The sequence below is a fragment of the Xylaria bambusicola genome, assembly GCF_022495145.1.
Source record: "Xylaria bambusicola strain CBS 139988 unplaced genomic scaffold F5B22scaffold_11, whole genome shotgun sequence".
In the NCBI taxonomy this organism is placed as follows: domain Eukaryota; kingdom Fungi; phylum Ascomycota; class Sordariomycetes; order Xylariales; family Xylariaceae; genus Xylaria; species Xylaria bambusicola.
In genome coordinates this window covers 867,090-881,889 of record NW_025953564.1, presented here as the reverse complement: position 1 = coordinate 881,889, position 14,800 = coordinate 867,090, and the positions used below count along the sequence as shown (strand labels likewise).

Below are 14,800 nucleotides of genomic sequence, written 5' to 3'. Positions count from 1 at the left end.
GTTGAATCCTGCTCAGGCCCTGTAGCGAACGATTCATGCCACATGTCATGAAACGAGTGATCCTATACCAATTACATCAGTCCTGTTCCAGGGGAAGCTTGACAAGGACAAGGACAAGGACATAGCTATTTAATTTGGTAGTTTATAGGTTTGCTGGGAATAGACAGGCCATATGAAGATGTTATTGGCAGGCGGATGGCCCGCCTTCTCGATTGTGAGAAGGGAGGACCAGATAACGTTATAGCATGGGTGTGTTGACAGATGGTCGCTGCCTGTTGTGGCGAGGATATCGTCTTGTCCCTGTATGTCATCAGGATCGATGAAGCCCAACTCGGATCATGTGGAAGGTCTGAAAACCTCTGTTGCCTACTCGTGCCGTGAGACGCCTAGCTCAACTAGCTCTCAGTAGGAATATGGCGGTATGGGTAAGATGTCCTGGCCCATATCTCCAATCCAACGTGGACAGTTCGAACCAGAGCTGTGATGAGATTGGGGGAGAACGAGCGATTAGATTTGCCACCATGGTCAACTGAATTCCATGTTGGACCTGGCACTAATGTCAGAGACATAGCAATCGAGGTCCACCGGTGTACAGGCTGTGTTGAATGAAGCCTTATATTGCCCCCTATATCAACAGTTCAATTACTTTGCAGTATATATTCCAGGGGCGAAAAAGGCATCCGACCATCCGAAAACAGCTGCAAGGTCCTTTATTTACTCAAACTCCGCCCTCGTCGATGGAACTTTGTTCGGCTCTCTTAGAATCAGCCTTCAAGCCCTTACCCAGCACGCGCATGTATTGGACGGGGTTGTGCTGTGCCCTATTTACGTTAAGTATCTAAGCAGGATCCACAACGAACTGCTTGTCCAAGGGATCTCCAGTGATCTGCTATTGGCCCAGTTCATGCTGTCAGCATCTCATTCGCGTATTAGGGGAATAATCGTACATACATTTATTTAGGCTTACCGCATTACGCTTGACTGTTGGCCTAGGGCTGCTTGGCTGCTTCCGCTGAGGCCGACAAGGCTTATATGAAGAGAGTAGATTAGCAGACAATAAATACAAATGCGATGAGAAGTTCAGTAAATCAATGCGACACGCGCAAAGAAAACATGTTGCGATGCCCCAATTACATTCGCGAGGATGTATGGGATTGAGTCATAACGGTAATTGTGTAACCTTAGATTGTTTTGAAGTCAGCCAGATACACTCGTTTCCGCCAGTTTCGGGTTGCGAGGTTTGCGCGATTCATCGCTTCCTCCGGCCGAGGTTGCATAAGCCGAGCACAATCTAAGAGAGAAAAATATCAAATGCGAAACTTCATGCAGTCTCCCCGCCGGCGAGTGAATCCTTCCGAATTGACTTTGCCGGTTTGACCCATAAAGTCTTATCGGCTTTTGATCGTCCGAGCACGTAGAAAAGTCCGCAGCGTCGCAACGTCGCGACGCGGTGACCATTCAACCCGAATGCCACCATCCAGGGCTTCTAGAATGTGATAACGGCGCACCGGACCAAATAAAATGATGTTCCACTCGTATCTTCGTGGGGCCACCGAGTAGAGCGCACCAATGGATTCCATAGTTAGTGCATGCAAGCAAATGCATCCTGATGCTGTGGTATTCGCATTGCCCGCTACCCGTACTCACCGAACAAGGCGAATGCGACTTACTAGGCTATTTCTTACGTAGCTGATTGCAGCTGAAATGCACAATTGGTTACTCAGCTCCTACCATGACGTCGATGCTCATACCTAGGTATCGCATCAGCTGGATAACTAAGCCTGATGCTTAGAATCCCACGACAAGTCCATATTCGCTATCGCTTCCTGGTGCTTTTTGATTCTTTTCTTCTTTGGTTTTCCTGTCGCGTAATGCACATGTCCAGCATGTTTCCTATAAGGTATTCGTTGGTACAAACAGGATTAGTTTTCGAACCTTTTCCACGATTTCAGCCCCTATCCGAGAAAATTAAATTTTCAATGATTCTGACTTCGCTATCGAAACTTGAGTTTTCGACGGCCCATTGGCGTAGCCTATCTAGGATGACGTTCTGGATTGGCTGCATTGCCGGCACAAGGTGGCTTAGGCGTGCTGAGTTATCCGCCAACCAAAGAACTATAAGCGTGGCCATACAATTCTGGGCGAATGTCCACAAATATGGTGACCTCTTATCAATCATACATATAACATTTTCAAGGTAATTTACGCACGAATCAATACAGATTTCGCACTTTTCCAAAGCTATGGGCACTGGAAGATTGAAAGGATCCGACTCTGGTAAAGGAGATAACGGTGATGATCGACTGTCTTGCTGCCTGGCAACGGCTTGTAACAGGAACGGGCGGTGGATCAAATGCCTTGCCATGTAATATCGTATTCGCAGGACTCGCGAACGGTCGTTTGGCAGCGGATCTGTACCTTTGGTGAACCTCAGGTATTCAGGAATCGAGCGGTACCATTGCTCGAGCTGCCGATTGAGTTCGGCACTAAGCGACACGAGTTTTGGAAGCCCCATTCTCTGCCAAATGCGAACGGGGTCTGGGGGTATAAGTGAGTACCGATGGGTACTATCTGGATTGTAAAGGGCGCTTAGGATGCGATTGAGAAGTCGCCTAATTGCGTGTTCGGCGATCGCGTAAATGTGGTTTCTGTCGTCGCTCGACTCCAAACTCTGGGGTAGAGGCATCATGTCTCCTAATGGTTCGATCCCACTACGAGATGCATCGATCTCAGCGACTCCATCGCTTGTAAGATAATCATTAGCGATTGAATAAATGCACACGAACTGAGGCAAGTATTTACCATTCAACCATAAAGCATTGCCAATACACCCGCACTTCCTCGTCATCAAATTCCACATGTGTAAGATTATTTCGTCTGCTGCAATTCGTATTAACGTCAATTTCTCACTCTGACATATGCATATTGAGAAACCGAGCATACCTCTCTGAAATATTTAGAAACAGCTGTGATGCGAAGTGGCCCATCCTTAAACTATGTACTTTGTACACCAAAGTAATCAGCTTAATTGAACACAGGACTTTCAAGAGTATCAGAAGCTCCCGGAAAGAAGATGAGCCCGAGCCTAACTTACACGGTCGTCCCAAATGGGCAAAGTACGAAGATGCTAGCAATAATGCCTGGCACATCGAGATGCTTGAGCGAAACTCCCAGAGCACATCGCGAACTATCATCTTAAGCGCTGGTTGAAAGTATTCGAGCCCAAGCGTCTCGGGAGCTTTCTGGTGGCCACCCTGCGTCGACGACATAGCGCCGAGAGCGTAGACACAAAGACATATGGACGTCGTAATACCATCGAGATCGTGATCTAACAGTCTCGTCTGCCAAGATCTAAATGTTCGTGGTGTGAAAAGTGGCTGGTGGGGATGAACATGTTGGAAATAGCTTGCAGCTAAAATATCCACTACAAGGGTTATGTAAGTATTAGTTTACATGTAGTAATTACCTGTTTAGGTAGCTTATGTAATGGCTTGGGTTGGGATTTGGGAATAGTTTGCGGGACGGTGGACACGGAGACGGATTGCCAAGTAGCATTGGCCAAACATTGCAGGGACGGGATGACTGATGTGATTACTCACTAGTTCCAGGATCAAGTAACGGCCATGTTAACGGTCCATCGTGGATTCGGTCGAGGATCCCTGGCAAAGGCAATTGCTCTTCGACTTGGAAGAAATAGTCTCGCGGGTATTCGCCAATGATGTCCCGAACTTGTGGAAGGGCTAGGAGCGTCGTGGCCAAAGCCCCATGGTTTTTGGGGATAAGAAACGAAGATGATTCCAATGATGTATCGGGATCGCCAGGTAATCGGATAAAAAAATCACTCTGTCTTTCTGATAGATGATCCGACTGACTCGTAGGATGCGGGCTGGGGTTTGGGCTTTGGCTTGGCCGTATATTCAGCTGGTATATCTGTTGACTCTGCTGCTCTAGGATAGCTTCGATCCGACTAAGTCTGTCTATGACAGCAGCCGGGCCACTCTCTTCAATTCTATGAAGCGATGGTTAGTTCTCAGACACAGACTCCTTTCTTCTTATAGAAACGCTACGAACTCGGACGCACCTGTCAGAGGGGAGCTCTTGGTAGACACAGTCCGCGTTAGAATCTCTACACGTAAAGCAAGGCTTTTTCCCATCACATTTCCGTTTACGGTGTCTTCAATGTAGCAAGGATGTTAGCTTTCACTTGTCTATCATATGGATTAAAGCGAGTGAATGAAGAGTATGACTAACCGACAAAAGTCGCAAGCAAGAAGAGCACCTATTGCCCCCGTTAGCAAGTGCTGACGAGGGTAACCCTCACAGGGCAGACACCATACGCTTCCTTGTATAATTCATGTTATCACAGCAGGTGGATAAGTCGTGTGTTAATGTAGGTGAGCGGCTAGAGAAGGGCGAAGGCGGCAGGGGTATTGTTTGCTTTTCAGGCAGGGTCAAATAACACGGGACTTGATTAGAACGGGTGTTGGTCTATGTTTTATATGAGTTGCTAGTCGATCTACAACACGCTTTCTGAGGCAGTCCAGCGACGGTACGATCTCTTGAACCTCTTCGTCTGGGACACAAGTACCTTATACGATACCACAGCTGTGGGTCACATCTTGTCAAAGAGCGGTCGTCGAATAAGATCGACGATGTAACCTGGGATCAACTCGGGGGTGCTTATAGTGTGGCCATTGATGAAGGGCCCGTACCGAGGCGTCGCTAAGATGCTGGGTTTGCATGACCCCTGCAACTGCTATCAAGCCAGTATGGCGAGCTAGACTTCCTTTATTTTCTTCATTTTTCTTTCTCCATGTTGTGGAGAGCTGGGGGGCTGGTGTTTTGGCCGCGACCTAGCTCGAGAATAGAGCATTTTCAACGTTCGATGAATTATTAGTCAATGTTAATAAGTCGACTCACGTCCCCAAGACTTGTCGTGACGTAGGGTTGTGCGTGAAGAGCACGGATTAGTCGAGATGATTAAGCCGCTGGATAGGCAAGTAAGTAGCTAGCTAGCTGGATAGGGCTGATTTGGGTGGGAGCAATGACATAGTAGTAGGTAGGTATGGAGGCAGGATAAGTTGTGACGGGCATCGTAGTCCAGATCCAGTCCGGGTCACGGCGATGCGGGTACTTTGATGCAGCCGGTCCCCAACCTAGCATCCACCTAGCATCCCCTGCCTTACTGAGTACCATCCCTTGAGATAGCGCGGCGGGCAGCGGGCGATCCCCCTCCCCTCCCAACTGTCAGTGGCCCCAGTAACGTGCTAGCTAAGAAGTACCTGACCTACCGAGCCCTACCTTACTTACCTAGGTAGGAATAAGATAGTGGGTACCGACTTTAGCTACTTTAGGTACTTACTTACCTATAGGTAGGTAGCTTACAGAGAGCTGGAAGGATCTGTACTCTGTCTGTTGTCATGCTCTCTAAGCGCCCCATCATTCTTTCCACACCTGTCTAGTGTTGCTTATGTACACGGCTAATTATGGATTTCCCAGTGCCGTTAGTGTGTTGATTGTTGATTAGAGTTGCAGTTTGTACCTGCAGATACCTCCTAGATGCCTACAGATGGCACAAGATACACACGAGCACTATGATGGGATGACTAGGTAGACACTTACACAGTACTAACATGAGGTATCAATTAAGATTACGGCGCATTGTAGTTCAGAAACTAAGTTCATTCTTCAATATATGCTATAGACGCCACCTTGTTTAGTATGTTGATGCCTACACTACTTCTACTTACCAGAAGTTCTGCCTAAAGATTGCGGAAATTACCTACCTAACTAAGTACCTAATAATGGTAGTGTAAACTTCGTCGCTGGTGATGAGTGCTGAAATCACCGAACAACACTAGCTTCTTCAAGTATTGATCCATAAATCTTATCAATCATGCATCTACCTAGCCAGTTGAAGGTCCGATCTTGACAAACACCTCAACCGTGGATTCGGCGTCGCCTTTGCACGGGGCTCGAGAGTCCTCGCACCTTGGCGCGTCATCGAATCGCTTCTCCCACTCTCCAGTCTTTTCGCGCCTTTTCGTGCCTCTCGTGCCTAAGCATTAAGCCTTAAGCACAACAGCGCCATGGAATCATTGCTCCATGGAACAGGTAACGCAGCCGCAAATCCCGCGTCCGAATACTCACTCGGGTTACATCGTGGCAGCAAGTAAGCACTTCCTGACACTTGCGGCCAACAGATGGGGGGGTGCCATGCATACATATGTGTATATATGGAACTTGAAGTGTGCGTAGCCAGTCGTCTGCTGACAGATTGCCACCGGATGGCAAATATAGACGCAGCTTACGGCGTACTTTCTCACCACGGCCGCCCCCAGTACGAGCGTCTGTTGTTAACCTTCCTACCGAACTACCTAGGTATGTTAGGGATACCTAGGTAGCTAGGGCTCGCCGACACCGAGGCACTCTATGTTATCCAGACGGATGGTCCGTTCTCCTCAAAACCCTCCTGGTCAGGCCTGGCTTCCCGAGGCGACGGATGTGCCATGTCGGCGCCGTACCTTCGCTTGTAACAAGATGCGGCTCCATGCTATATCTGTCTACCTAGGTAGTCTGTGAGCTCCCCACTACTTAGTCTACGTAGTAGAGTAGCTTGGTGCGTCTAGACACCCTGACTTGCGTACATTAGCAGCGATGAGGCATCAATCAGCCTAGGCACCACTTTACGATATATTGCGCTTGATTGTCGTAAGCGGTGGATTCGGGAGTCGTACTCGTCTGGCAAAGTCACCGTTGCACCAGATATACAGCTTTATTGCCACTGTTTCAGACCTAGCCTGTCCCGTCACTACGTCCGCTGTTGCTGCACACGTTGTAACATTGCAACAGCGGTTCGAGCTTGTGCTTCGGCGTCATCTTGAACTCTGGAGCTGTGATCACCCAACATAGCACCTTCCGAGTTATGACAATACTCCGCGTCTGACATTGCCACTTGGAGAATGAGGCCAATGGAATAGCTCACATGCGGTTCTCTCCCTAGTGGCAAATTGGTGCGCATTGTGTGTCGGGTAATATCAGCCCCACGAAGGAAAGCTGACTGGCCGTGTTCCAAATCTAAGAACCCAAGCGTTAAACCATAGAGACGTTTCTACGTTATGACTTGTCAGTCGTAGGTCGACTTCCACGAACCGTTATCTATGGCGGTAGGGTCCGCCCGCACTGGCGCCGCGAGGACTTGCCTCTACAAGAGATGAGAAAAGGGGCTATGTCTCGAAAATCTTTCTACTTCTAAACGCCGTCAAGGACTTATACACTAACAGTTGTCATAATAAATCTGGAAGTCCTCCGCTAGACAGAGCAACTAAGATACTCTCCAATACGAAGTGTCCAGACTGAATGTATTATCGTGCTGGGCGCTCTCATGCATACATAGTGGTTCAGTCATTAATGTAGCATTTTCGTTGGTCTCTATAGCAAACGAGACACCAACCAGACGGATATTATTCCGCATATTGCTCTATCTCTTCACATTCCGGATTTATCAAGAGATCGCTGGTATGATATAGGTGAGCTTTGTGGGATGTCTATGTATGTTACCAAGTTGACGCGAACACATTACACAGATATGCAAACATGTGGTCAGCCTTGAGGTTCCATTCTTTCCCGCCTCAAGATCCAAACCGTCGGGTCTCTGGCCCCCACGCATTTGCCGGGGGAGCTATGCTGCCGATAGCTACGGTCTTCGCCCTACCTAATGCAGGATCCATGCAGTCGAAATGCCGTGATACCGAGATTGCAATGTCCAACATGCTGGGATGGCCGGGGCAACGCGCGCCATTCTAGAACCTTTCCTTGTACCAAGTCTCCATCACATGCCTCTGGAGATTTCATTTCTACGCTAGACCATACTCGTCTGTATTGGTATGAGGGTGACCAACGAACTGACCAGTTGTTATTCTCACTTTTCTGTCACCCTACGCTTTTCGCCTCCGTTCAAAGCCTTAGGCTTCCAATGAGACTTATGGAATGTCATACCTTATGACGATAGATGGGATGGATTCTTGATCGTAGAAGGAAAACGTATAGGTCAGATCGCTGTCTTATCCCATCTGCCTGTTAATTCTACAGCGAACTAAAATTCCCAGATCCCCGGGTTACGGCGGCCAGGGCCAGCCATCGCCGGTCTCCAAAGCATTAAGTTTTCATGGCATACGTATGGCTCAGCAAGGTTCACTACGTCTGCTTCTGTGAAAGACTTCTAATTAGGGTATGGCACAGACGGTTACTTGGTAGGAGATTTACTCCCTATAAATTTATAGGCCTAATCTATGTTAGTCAGGTCGTACGGAAGGGCCGGATCCTCGAACCGTATGCTACAGTGGCTAGAACTGGGCGCTGACTCAGGCCCCATTGCTCCTCGTCTCTCGGCAAAGAGCCATATATACTATGTTACCGCCAGGATTGGGAGACAACTAATCACCAAGATGAACCTTCTCCCCCCGCAGTTGAGTCACGATACGTTGCATATAGATATATGTCCCCATAATTTTATTGTATAACATACAGGCGTTTCCTTCCTTTACAATATTTTTCTCCTATTAGCATCCCTGGCCACACATTATCGTGCATACCATTACGGTTTTTAACCCAGTCTTCTCCTAGCGTTGCTAGCCTAAAATTTCAGAGTCCAAGTTTCGAATCTAAAGACATTATACAGCCGCAGTGGGGGGACAAAGGCGGGGCTGTAGAGATAATGGCTCATATTTATAGAGCGAAAGCAACACCGGCCAACATTGCTGCCGCAACAACAGATGGAAGCAGGATGTGGCCGGCGCCCTTAACCGGCTCAGGTTTCGGCTGACCGAAATGGGGCTGAGGGTTGGTGCTATTGCCGCTGCCATTGCCATGATCGGCTGGCTTGCCGCATCCGCCCTGGGGCTCACCAGTCGGCTTGCCGGGATGTCCGGCCCCCGTATGCCAGGCAGCGGAGGTCGTGGCGCTGGGCTTCTCCTTAGGGGGTTCTTCATTGCCTTGGCCCTTTCCACCCTTACCAGGCTCACCTTGACCCTCTCCACCTTTATTGGGCTCACCTTGGCCCTTTCCACCCTTACCAGGCTCACCTTGGCCCTCTCCACCCTTATTGGGCTCGCCTTCTCCCTCGCCGCCCTTGACAGCATCGATGCATACAGGGGGCGAGAGAGCGGCTTTGGCTTCGGCGAAGTGACCATCCGTGGCCTTGATTTCCTTCTCGGCGTAGCCTTGGCTCTCTTCTGGGAACTTCTCCTTGTTGGCTTCGAAGAAAGCATCGCTTACCTCGCCTAGTGATGACGCGATACGTTAGTGATAGAAAAAGGAGAGGGTTACGTCTAGTAGATCTAAAACTGGAGTGTGTATCCGTATCAATAATGATTTGATTCGAAGAGGCTTACTAAGGTGTTGGACAAAAGTGTTGACGTGAGAGCAGTATCCACCAGCCGCGAATTTGGGAGCAGCTTCGCCAATGTCCTTGAGGAACTTGGCACCGACTCCCGACAGTTTCTGGGAGAGTGGGGTGATGGCGATCACATCCCGAGCTTCGAGAGGCTCCATATTGTGCGCCGTGTCAATACCAGCGCTGAGGACGCTGATGAGATCCTCTCCAGCTTGGCGAAGAGCTGAGGGGAATCCACCTTCATATTGCAGGACGTGGTTGTCTGCATTGGACATGGAATCGAAGACGCGCTGCAGCAGACCTATAATGGCCTCAGAGCTACGAGGCACGACGTGAGCATTGGCCGTGGTGCCAATGGCGAGAAGAGCGCTAACAGCTCTGAACTTCATGATGAATGATATTGTGAGTGGGTTAGGGAAGAGTTGTGTGAAAACAATAATTGTAGAAGGTGTCTAACTGAGTGGATTTTGGTTGGTAAAAGTGTAACTGAGAACGAGGCAGAGCACCGATACTGCGACAGACTTCCGAGACTATATAATTACCCGGGGCGGCGGCCCTCCAGGAACTTCGAAACCGTTCGATTAGGCCCCAAGATTCACATCAAGTTTACTGCATCTTGTTGAGACCCGAACCGGATAATTCGATCGAATAAACGTGTTGTCATGCCGCCTTTCAGTCACCAATGACGAATACATCGATATTTTTCACCTGATGATATCTTGATCTGTGTTATGAGGTCCGAGAAAACGCTCAGGCTTTGCGTCCACAGGCAAAGGTATATTCTAGAAATTTTTACATGGCAGCGAGGTACGCTGCGGTATTCAAGTCTTGCTGGTTATGCCAAGATATACGAACAGCCGCGAAATACGAGGAAGCTAGGAAGACACCTTGGCTGTCTTCATCTAATGTGGCCAATGATGGTGCTTGCTCAAGGGTGCGGCAAACTCTATAACACTCTCATCCAACTTGTTCAGCCTTTCATTACACATTAGGTGTGGCAGTCAAGATCTCTCTATGCAAGTGCCCAGCGGTGGTTTTGGTATCTGTTCTCGTCGTTACATGATGATTGAGGCGCGATGAGGAAGCCAAAGTGTTTTTGCTTTCGAAGAGCTGCGTTTCAATGCTATCTCAAACTACGTCGACGGAAGAACGTTTGCTACGTGGGGGGAAGATCCGCTGATCTGGAAGCAGGGCATGGGTGAAATATGCAACTCTGAAGCCAAATTTTGCGCTCATATACTATGTACCTACCTCTCAACCTCACCTGAGGGCTTCAGAAAACAAGGTATTTGTGTCCCAAGCAAGGCGTCGAGGCGTCGACAACAACGAAAGCAACGAAGGTTAAGCACATTAGCTACTAGTACTGCTCTAGTCATTTTCAGATTACGTCATTATATTCGTCAGCTTATTCCTACTCTAGCAGTTCCATGTACCGCATACACTCGCAAAGCTCGAATAGCGCGCCGTTAGATGTGTAGCGTAGCCTTTCCTCAAATGAGAAGAATTTCCCCCAATTTCTCTGAGGAAATGGTCTTTTATTTGGTGCTGAGCTTGGGAATAGTGGAAATATTTCCTAATGATAAACGCCACATTAATTTTTTTCAACGACGCGTTATTCAAGTTTTGCGAGTGTATGCGGTATAGTACCCAATTGCTATGATCATGATCCAACAATCCAAGAATCTAAAGTAGCGAAACGGATCTACGTACCTCCTTTCTGCTACCGAAACGACTACCTATCTACCTACCTCTTAGTTTTGTGTAGCAATCGAATTCAAATCCCTACATACGTAGTACTGAGTAGCGGTAGTATGAACCAAATAGGACAACCAAATCCCAGTTATCCATTCAGGCGTTCGTTCCTGACGATCCTGGTCTTGGCTCATGCACGCTATCTAGGTATGCGCTAGACTCACCCCGGGATCTGTTTTCGGGGATTAGGCAGGATTTTCTGGATCTCTAAGCTCCGAAAAACAACTGGACAGACAGGATATTTTACAGAGTTTGCTGGTCAAGGTGTAGACTAAGAAAAAGTGTATGCATTGGAAGATTCTTGTTGTATTTCAAGGTCAGACGAATTCGTGAGGCTTGTTTTGCCGAGAGTACCGTACCTACCTAGGCATCTATCGGGTAGAGTTTAAGCTTACCGGTTAGTTAGGCACCTAGGTAATTAATGCAGACCTTGATGCAGTCTCGGGAGTCATGATTGGCAGGGCATTTGCATCAACCTTGACTTTTTCGTGGTTTAGTTCGGCAATCTCGGTGTAGCAATACATTGATCGGAGGCTTTCGAATAGGTACTTGAAATGTATACTCTTGTGTGCGCTCAATCGGAGCAATAAGATATAGGTATGCGCGTACGTCCCCCACAATGCAACTTGAATACCTAGGTATATGCTCAAATTGCCGTTTATATTACATTAGCTGTAGACCTTATGCGCGAGAATACCTAGGTACGTGAGAGGTTCATTCCCCTCTCTTCTTGTACGTAACGCCTTGACCTGCGTGCTCTGATCAACAACCAACAACTTGGAAATGGTATGAAGTAAATGTACCTAGTCGTATGAAGGTTTTCACGCCTAGATGCCTTGATACCTACATAGTAAAGTATCACTACCTAGGTAAGGCAGGTAGCTTCTTCACCTTGTCGTAAGCACCTGCCTACTTCAAGGCTGTAAGTATGTGGTAGGCAGTTAGGTGTTGGGCCACCTTCACAAAATACCTGCTCCTACGCGAGTAAATCTAGGTAGGCTCTACCTTGAATTTGAGAACAACCTCAATACTGAGTAGGACGTAATACGTGGCTCGCAAATTGCGTGCATGATATGGTCGAGCATTGCACATCCAATCAAGCACTGCATCGTTCATGGTCATTCCATCATTGTTCAATGCGAATCATCCATACCACCAACAGTTTCATACACAGCTTGGCGCGTAAGTAGCCAAACTCTTTGGCGGCTCCTACTGGCCGCTCCCCCTTTCTTTGTAAAATCCAACAACGAATCCCGGTCGGCCCGCCCAGTCTAAATTTACCCGATCGAGTTGGTCGGCCATCGTGGTTGGCCATCCAGAGCCATCCCTGGGCCTGGGTAGCCCCGTTCTGCCCGTTTCGACAGTGAGCGACAGCGAGTGGATCCGCCCTGCCGCTGCGCCTGCGACGGCCCAAATTTAAGGACACACGGCTAGGGTCCTCCTGCAGAACTCCTGTGACGGATTCATTCGCCCTCATCGCATCTCTGCTCAGATCTGCCCATCCGCGCACCGCTGGCCGTGCCGGGTTCTATCCAGGGCAGACCAGGGCCAGGGTACAACCAACGATCGACGTGTTGGTCTCTCATTACTTAACCGTGATCGACCCTCTCTCCCTTGGGCAGTGGAGAGATTTTCTCTCGTTCTCGCGCTTGAGCAACCCGCCATTGTGTTTTTTTCCTAGCATTCGCTCGCTGTTGATTTCTGTCACTCTTTCATCACTCTAGAATAGAATAAAATACCTAAGCAGGGTATTTGGTCGCTCGTTTGACACACTGACACCGATTGTCATAAGATCCTTCAGTACAATATACTAGTACTTGGTCGGCTGCAACATCAATCTCCACCAACATTTCCATCTTTCAGAATGATTTGCTCCGCAGCGTACACCTTCTTAATTGTAGGCCTCGCCGGCCGGATACTGGCTGAGCCTGTTCGTGAGCCTTACCAGCCGTCACTCGCTCGCATGTCGACTAGGGACATTATCGGTCTTCATCGCCGTGCTATAGAGGGATACTCGCCATCCGAGCTACTATGTGGGGAAGGCAACACATGCGCTGAGGCGTGTGGGAAGGGCTTCACAAAATGCAATTCTAAGGACCATTTGACACACTGCTTCAATCCCTCAAAGCAGCAAACATGCTGTCCTAACGGCAGTGGCGGTAAGTGGTTAGCCCATACTTCGTCGTGTCCATCTCACACTTACTAATCGACTGTCAGACTCGTGTGATAATGGATATTTTTGCACTGCTGATAAGGATAACCAGACGTGGTGTTGCCCTGACGGTCTGAGCTTAAAGGATTGTGCTCGGAAATATGATATCCCAGGACCTCTCACCTCTCAGTCACCATCAACCACAGAATCAAAGACGACAACGAAGGCCACTGCGACCAAGGAGACATTAAGTGAAGTGTCACACACCTCAACGGCGACCAAAGAAACCACTACAACGAAAGAAGCGTCGACCAAGGAAGCAGCCACTACAAGCACGAAGGATAGGAAGCCCGAGAGTACTAAGACAACTGAGAGCACTGAGAGTATTAGCACTTCGAAGTCATCACATCCCCATTCAACCGAGAAATCTAAGGAGGTGGAAAAGACCAGTGTGACTACCAGCTCTACGACATCAAGCTCTACTCTCGCCAAAGTGACCAGTTCCTCAATCACCACCCCGGCTGTCACTGCGCAGACCGTTGGTCTGGATTCTACGCCCACTTCGACGCCGCCCGTTTCAACCACTAGCATAGAGCAATCCGGCAGTGGTAACTATAGACCTACCAATAGCTTGATGCTGTTCATTGCTGGTGCCTTGGCCGCCATCCTTTAAGCGCTGCATCCTAATGACTCCTTCGATGTTTATCGAAACACATTCATATAGTTCTGTTGAACTATCTCTATTGGGCTACGCCAATAACTTTGCCAAGGCCTCCTCGGTTGTTCCTGTTATGGTCTCTAGATTTGCCCGGGACCTCATTTTATGTAATGTATATAATACCCGAGATGCTGAGTTCGTGTTGCTGTCGCTTTCAATGGGTTCCGCGCACACTGCATAGACGATCGCATGTATACCTAGACGACATTGCCTTTACTTCAGCGCCAGTGCCCTGTCCTGGATAGCGCTCTCCCCCTGACGCTATCTCAGCCTCACTTCAGGAGTTCAGCACGGGCCGGCCCTCAGCTAGCAAAGCTAGCTAACTGCTCCTTGAGTTTGATATAATTTTGGAAAAAGCAATATATAATGAATGATACCCCTGAGCAGTTTCCGTCCGATCGACTACCTAGAATAAAAGTCTCTTGTCTTTGTGAAGTAGAAATATTGCTAGTCATTCAACCACTAATCGGAGTTTATGAGAGATCGATAGCGAGTACCTATGCCAGATTAGTAGGATCCAATCAGTCTCTACTGTTCGACGAGGCCTACCTATATCTAGTGTATCATGTATTGGGTTTGCTTTCGTTTTATTTGCTCGACTGCTATGGATTCTAGGTAACATGGGGAAGAGTTGTGTCACATAGGTAGAGGTGTAATAGTAGTGTGATGAGTCGGCACACCCCCCCCGTCCTATTGGTCAGCAGGGAGAGTACAGTGTATCAGCAGTGATCCGATAACTGTATATGTACCTGTGCATGGCAAGGTGCAATGTGGGGAACGAAGC

At 48.4% G+C, this 14,800-nt stretch overlaps 3 protein-coding genes across 3 annotated transcripts; 1 reads left to right on the top strand and 2 right to left on the bottom strand.

The window, feature by feature from the left end:
* Nucleotides 1-1,703: 1,703 nt before the first annotated feature.
* Nucleotides 1,704-4,668, bottom strand: F5B22DRAFT_57517 (uncharacterized protein). Its single transcript, XM_047973201.1, has 8 exons — nucleotides 4,338-4,668; nucleotides 4,252-4,279; nucleotides 4,082-4,174; nucleotides 3,600-4,009; nucleotides 3,095-3,424; nucleotides 2,944-3,001; nucleotides 2,803-2,877; nucleotides 1,704-2,744 (listed from the first exon to the last, which is right to left on the bottom strand). The coding sequence occupies exons 1-8, from the start codon at nucleotides 4,354-4,356 to the stop codon at nucleotides 1,949-1,951; spliced, it is 1,809 nt and encodes a 602-aa protein (XP_047832954.1). The 5' UTR covers nucleotides 4,357-4,668; the 3' UTR covers nucleotides 1,704-1,948.
* Nucleotides 4,669-8,727: 4,059 nt separating this feature from the next.
* Nucleotides 8,728-9,783, bottom strand: F5B22DRAFT_644676 (uncharacterized protein; the record flags this gene model as incomplete). The annotated part of the gene is made up of 2 exons (XM_047978465.1): nucleotides 8,728-9,281; nucleotides 9,393-9,783. 2 exons carry the CDS (start codon nucleotides 9,781-9,783, stop codon nucleotides 8,728-8,730), a joined length of 945 nt encoding a protein of 314 aa, XP_047832953.1.
* Nucleotides 9,784-12,817: 3,034 nt separating this feature from the next.
* Nucleotides 12,818-14,177, top strand: F5B22DRAFT_57390 (uncharacterized protein). Its single transcript, XM_047973186.1, has 2 exons — nucleotides 12,818-13,305; nucleotides 13,364-14,177. Exons 1-2 carry the CDS (start codon nucleotides 13,011-13,013, stop codon nucleotides 13,969-13,971), a joined length of 903 nt encoding a protein of 300 aa, XP_047832952.1. The 5' UTR covers nucleotides 12,818-13,010; the 3' UTR covers nucleotides 13,972-14,177.
* The last annotated feature ends 623 nt before the right edge of the window (nucleotides 14,178-14,800 follow it).